The 5,535-nt window shown below is 60.5% G+C and overlaps 2 protein-coding genes across 3 annotated transcripts in view; both read right to left on the bottom strand.

Annotated features, from left to right (window-relative positions):
- Positions 1 to 2,446: 2,446 nt before the first annotated feature.
- LOC121660918 (protein-arginine deiminase type-1-like) overlaps positions 2,447 to 5,535 on the bottom strand; it is a 21,564-nt gene continuing 18,475 nt past the window's right edge. Inside the window, exon 17 of the mRNA XM_042020513.1 lies at positions 2,447 to 2,542. The gene's annotated coding sequence lies outside the window, so the exon portion shown is untranslated. The remainder of the gene's footprint in view (positions 2,543 to 5,535) is intronic.
- Positions 2,447 to 5,535, bottom strand: part of LOC121660915 (protein-arginine deiminase type-1-like) — a 7,850-nt gene continuing 4,761 nt past the window's right edge. For both annotated transcript variants that reach the window (XM_042020508.1, XM_042020509.1), the window contains exons 9-16: positions 5,102 to 5,213; positions 4,912 to 5,019; positions 4,604 to 4,752; positions 3,810 to 3,954; positions 3,626 to 3,719; positions 3,349 to 3,428; positions 2,881 to 3,009; positions 2,447 to 2,777 (exon numbers count right to left, since the gene is read on the bottom strand). In XM_042020508.1, coding sequence (XP_041876442.1) covers positions 2,544 to 2,777; positions 2,881 to 3,009; positions 3,349 to 3,428; positions 3,626 to 3,719; positions 3,810 to 3,954; positions 4,604 to 4,752; positions 4,912 to 5,019; positions 5,102 to 5,213 — 1,051 coding nt within the window. In that variant the 3' untranslated portion in view covers positions 2,447 to 2,543. The remainder of the gene's footprint in view (positions 2,778 to 2,880; positions 3,010 to 3,348; positions 3,429 to 3,625; positions 3,720 to 3,809; positions 3,955 to 4,603; positions 4,753 to 4,911; positions 5,020 to 5,101; positions 5,214 to 5,535) is intronic.

Here is a 5,535-nt window from a genome sequence, read left to right as displayed (position 1 = left end):
CTAGGGGTTCCCGGGCCGTTCCCGAGGGATTCCCGAGTGGCTCCCGGGCCGTTCCCGAGGGATTCCCAAGGGGTTCCCGGACCGTTCCCGAGGCATTCCCGGGCCGTTCCCGAGGGATTCCCGAGGGATTCCCGGGCCGTTCCCGAGGGATTCCCGGGCCGTTCCCGAGCGGTTCCCGAGGCATTCCCGGGCCGTTCCCGGGGCATTCCCGGCGCGGAGGGGCCGGGCCGGGGGAGGATCCGGGGGTTTTTGTATTTCTTGGAGTAAAAAGCGATGGAACGAGGTCGTTGTGTCCCCCCCGCGCCGCCCCCGGCCCTTCCCGTGCGGTTCGGGTTTAAATCCCCGGGTTTTGGTGTTTCTCCCTCCTCGCCTCTTTATTATTCAATTTTTTACTTTTCTTTCTTTTTTTCCTCCTTCCCGGGTTTTATTTTCCCCCCTTTCTCAATCCCGTTTTTCTCTTTTGCTTCCTTTTAATCTCTTCATTTGAATTTCTGCTTGTTGAGCTGGTAAATTCCACTCGGAACTGCATTTTTTCCTTTTCATTTCTCCTTTTCCGCTTCTTTATTTTAATTCATCTTCTCGCTTTTAGTCCTAATTTTTAATTGTTTGTCTCGTTTTTCAATTCTGCTTTTAATTTCATTTTAATTTCTTTCCACTTGTACCTTTATTTGATATTTTTGACTCTACTTTTTTATTTCAATCCAGCTTTAAGGTTTCTTTTACTTTTTTCCCCCTCTGATTTTTGATTTTATTTCATTTCTGAATTCTCCTTTTCATTTCTGAATTCCGCTTTTCAGTTTTTATTTTGAAATTCAAGATTTTATCCCATTTTACCCTCATTTTTTAATCTTTTTTTCAATTTTTAAATTTGAATTTGAATTTTTATTTTTCTTTTTTTCCCTTCAGTTTCACTTTTTTCACTCCCTATTTTTCAATGCTCAATATTTATTTTACCTCGTTCCTTTTTGTTTTGCTGCTTTTTATTTTCACCTCTCGCTCCACACCTTTCCCAATCATTTTTTTGGCCTGGAATTTTCGCTTTTAAAACCTTTCTGTTCCGTTTTTTATGCTCCCGTTTTGTTCCTTCCGTTCCCCGAGGGCCCCGCAGCCGACGCTGCTCTTTCCCAAATCCGCCGGCGCCATCCTGAACATCCCCAACAATTCCCGCTCCCGCTTTTCCCTCTGTGGGGAATTCCATCCCTGCGGAATTCCAGCAGGGCTCGGACACGCCCCCGTCCCGCTGCCCCGGGGATGGGCTGGGATCCCTGGGATGGGGGCGTGGATTCCCAATGGGAATGGGAATGGGAATGGATGGGAGTGGGAATGGGAATGGGCAGGGGATGGATGGGAGTGGGAATGGGAATGAATGGGAATGGGCAGGGGATGGATGGGAATGGGAATGAATGGGAATGGGCAGGGGATGGATGGGAATTGGGAGGGGATGGGAATGGGCAGGGGATGGATGGGAATTGGGAGGGAATGGGAATTGAGAGGGGATGAGAACGAGGAGGGAATGGGAATGGGCAGGAGATGGATGGGAGTGGGCAGGGAAATGAGGGAATGGGAATGGGAATGAGGAGGGAATGGATGGGAATGGGCAGGGATGGAAGTGATGGAATGAGAATGAGCAGGCCATGGGAATTGGGAGGGGATGGGAATGGGCAGGGAATGGGAATGAATGGGAATTGGGAGGGGATGGGAATGAGCAGGGGATGGGAATGAGGGGATAGCAATGAGCACGGGGTGGATGGGAATATGGAAGGGATGGGAATTGGGAGGGGATGGGAATGGGCAGTGGGACCCTCCCAGTATCCCTCGGGAAGCCCCAGCTCCGGGATCCAGCACGGGGAGGGCCTGGAGCTGCTGGAGGAGGCTCCAGGATGGGCTCAGAGGGACGGAGCAGCTCCGCTGGGAGAGCTGGGGGTGCTCCCCTGGAGAGGAGAAGCTCCAGGGAGAGCTCCGAGCCCCTGGCAGGGCCCGAAGGGGCTCCAGGAGAGCTGGAGAGGGGCTGGGGACAAGGCATGGAGGGACAGGACACAGGGAATGGCTCCCGACTAAAGGGGGACAGCCTGCAGTGGGGGATTTGGGATCAATCTTCCCTGGGAGGCTGGCGAGGGGCTGCGATGGAATTCCCAGCGCAGCCGCGGCTGCCCCTGGATCCCTGGCAGTGCCCAGGGCGGGGCTGGACGGGCCGGGAGCAGCCCGGGACGGGGGTGGGAGCTGTCCCTGCCCGGGCCCTCCACCCCGTTCCACGCCTCCGTGCGTGCTGTCTCCGCCTGGGATTTCTCCGTGTGGGATTTCTCCGTGTGGGATTTCTCCGCGTGGGATTTCTCCACGTGGATTTCGGCCCCGCAGCCCCACGCGCTCCCGCTCCCCCCCGGTTCCACCAGCCCAGCGTCCCCCCCGTGCTGGGAGAGCTCGTCCCCAGAGAGCCCCGAGAGCCCCGCCAGCCGCAGCCCCGATTTATTCCCGACACCGAAGGCACTTGGCAGGGCCGGGGGAGGATTTGGGGCCGGAGGAGCCGCGGCGGCGCCGGGGCCACCTCAGGGCACCACGTGCCACCACTTGAAGGCGAAGGGCTTGCGGCGCACGTTGGTGCCGCAGTGAACGTCCCCCGCCAGCACGTGGTAGGAGAAGAAGTCGTCGATGAAGGTGCAGGAGAGGCCCAGGGGCTCCAGCAGCTCCCGCACGCGCTGCTCCAGGCAGCACCGCCCGCCCACCGCCGGCCCGAAGGGCTTGGGGATGCCCAGGTGGCGGCCCAGCACCAGCATGTTCACCTGCGGCAGCGGGATTCCCTCAGGGACCGCGCTCCCGGCGCGCCGGGCTCGCCCGGGAGCTCGCCCGGGGGCTCGCCCGGGGCTGCGGGGCTCGGGCTCTCACCATGTCCGGGAAAAAGGCCTCGGCCCCGGAGGCGACGTCGCCCTGGAAGAGCTGCGGGATGTCGATAATGTCCTGCTCGGCCAGGCCCAGCGCGCGCTTCAGGATGTCCCGGTTCCAGCTGATGCAGCTCTGGGGGGACGGGGAGGGTGAGAGGGGAGGGGAGGGACAGGGACGTGGACAATGGGTGGGACACGGAGAGGGACAGTGGGGTGGAGAGAGGGACGGGGAAGTGCAGGGACAAAGGGAGGGAAGGAGGGACAGGGGGACAAAGGCATGGACATCAGGAGGGGCAGGAGGATGGAGGGAGGGATGGACAGAAGGGCGGACGGAGGGAGGGAGGGATGGACAGAAGGATGGACGGAGGGAGGGCCGGAGCGACGGGCAGCCGGCTGGAGAGGGGGCTGGTGATGGACGGGGGCACCGAAGGACGCACAGGGGCCGATGGAGCCTCCGGCTTCCCGTCCTCACCTGGGTGTAATTATTGAACCTGCGCAGCCCCTCGTTAGCCAGGATCTCGTTTATGGTCGGCTTGGGCACCTTCTCCAGCCCTGCGGCACAGGGAATTCCCCGCGCTGGGATCCCGGAGCTGCCCCGCCCCAGGGGCTCCAAACCCTGCAGCTTTTCATTAACTCCGCTCCGCCCCCGCTCCCCAGCCGCGTCCCGGGCTCCGTCCGCCTCCCCCACCGGATTTTGCAGGAAAAAGGGAAAATGAAGCCCCGGAGCCCCGTTTTCCATCCTGCCCTACCCTGGAACATCGCGGCCTCGCCGAACCCCTCCTCCTGCTTCTCCCTGAGGAGCTGGTAGCAGGCGCTGGGGCTGGCCAGGAGCAGCCGGAATCCCTGCGGGGCGAGGGTGGGGAGGCCTTTAGGGTCTCGTCCCGCTTTTTGCCTCACCCCGGGATCCGGGATTCGGGATCTGGGATCCGTTACCTTCCGATCGGGCGCGGGGACAAAGGTCAGGAACTCGTCCACGTGCCCGACCTGGAGCCAGTCCGAGAAGAGCTCCACGGGCGCCTGCACCTTCTGCGCCACCAGGAAATCCCGCACGGCCTTGGCCATCCTGCGGCCGCCGAGCCTGGGGGGCACCGCGGGTCGGGGGGCACGGGGGGAGCCCACCCCCAACTCGGAACTTACTCCCAACTCGGAACCGACCCCAAAATGGGAACTGACCCCAAACTGGGAACCGACCCCGAACTGGGAACTGACCCCGAAATGGGAACCGACCCTGAACTTGGAACCGACCCCAAACTGGGAACTGACCCCAAACTCAGAACTGACCCCGAACTCGGAACTGACCCCGAACTCGGAACCGACCCTGAACTCGGAGCCGACCCCAAACTGGGAACTGGCCCCGAACTGGGAGCCAGCCCCGAACTCGGAACCGACCCCAAACTCGGAACCGATCCCAAACTCGGAACCGATCCCAAACTGGGAACCGACCCCGAACTCGGAACCAACCCCAAACTGGGAACCGACCCCGAACTCGGAACCGACCCCAAACTCGGAACCAACCCCGAACTCGGAACCGGCCCCGAACTGGGAACTGACCCCGAACTCGGAACTGAGCCCAAACTCGGAACTGATCCCAAACTGGGAACTGACCCCAAACTGGGAACTGACCCCGAACTCAGAACTGACCCCAAACTCAGAGCCGACCCCAAACTCAGAGCCGACCCCACCAGGGCCAGGAAATCCTTTTTGGGGGCTGCCCTGGCCCGCCTCACCTGGGGAAGCTGCTGCCGATCAGGATGCGCCCCAGCGGGTACTCCTTGCCCCGCACCGTCACGGGCGGGCTCACCTCCAGATTCCCGAAGGAGTCCAGGCTGGAAGCGCCCTCCGGAGCCTGCCGGGCCACGTAGCCGAAATCCGGGCCCTGGGTGGGGGGAAAATGGGAGGAAACGTTTAAAGAAGCGCTGGGGCTTCCCGAAAGCGTGAGGAACAAAGGGATCCATCGAAGGGATCCATCGAAGGGATCCATCGGGGTTTTGGGCGTGGCCAGGCCGGGGCTCAGCAGCGGGAAGGGGCTGGGTACCAGGATGCTCCTGACGGGAAAATCCTTCAGGCCGCGGTCGCGGGGCGAGTCGAAGACCACGGGGAAGGTCTTGTGGGGGGCCTGGACGTAGCCGAACTCCAGCTCGTCCTGGGAAGGGACGGAGCAGTTTTGGGAGCGCGCCCGGAGCCGCTGCCCGCCCGAGCAGGGGCCGCGCGCCGCCCGCTCCCACCTGGATCCAGCGGTCCTGGCGGTTCTGCGGCGGCGGGCACACGGTCAGCGGGCACTGTGCCCGCTCGGCCAGCGCGGCCACAGCCGCCACGAAGCCCTCGTTGTCATCCACACTGCGGGGAAAAACGGGATTCAGGGGACGATGGGATTTGGGGGAGAAGAAGTGGGATTGGGGGGGGAAATGCAGGATTTGGGGGAAAAATGGGATTTGGGGGGAAAAAGGGGGATTTGGGGAAAATTAAAACGATTTGGGGGGGAAAATTGATTTGGGAAAAAAACAGGATTTGAGAAAAAAACTCAGATCTGGGGGACGAAAAACCAGGATTTCGGGGGAAAAAAAGGGATTTGGGGAAAAAATGGGATTTGGGGAAAAAAGGGGATTGGGGGAAAAAAGAACAGGGTTTGAGGAGAAAGACAATGGGATTTGGGGGGAAA

Source organism: Corvus kubaryi, unplaced genomic scaffold (genome assembly GCF_017639235.1).
Source record: "Corvus kubaryi isolate FWS band 111438036 unplaced genomic scaffold, C.kubaryi_AGA036_p1.0 36999, whole genome shotgun sequence".
In the NCBI taxonomy this organism is placed as follows: Eukaryota; Metazoa; Chordata; class Aves; order Passeriformes; family Corvidae; genus Corvus; species Corvus kubaryi.
This window is presented reverse-complemented; position numbering and strand designations above follow the sequence as displayed.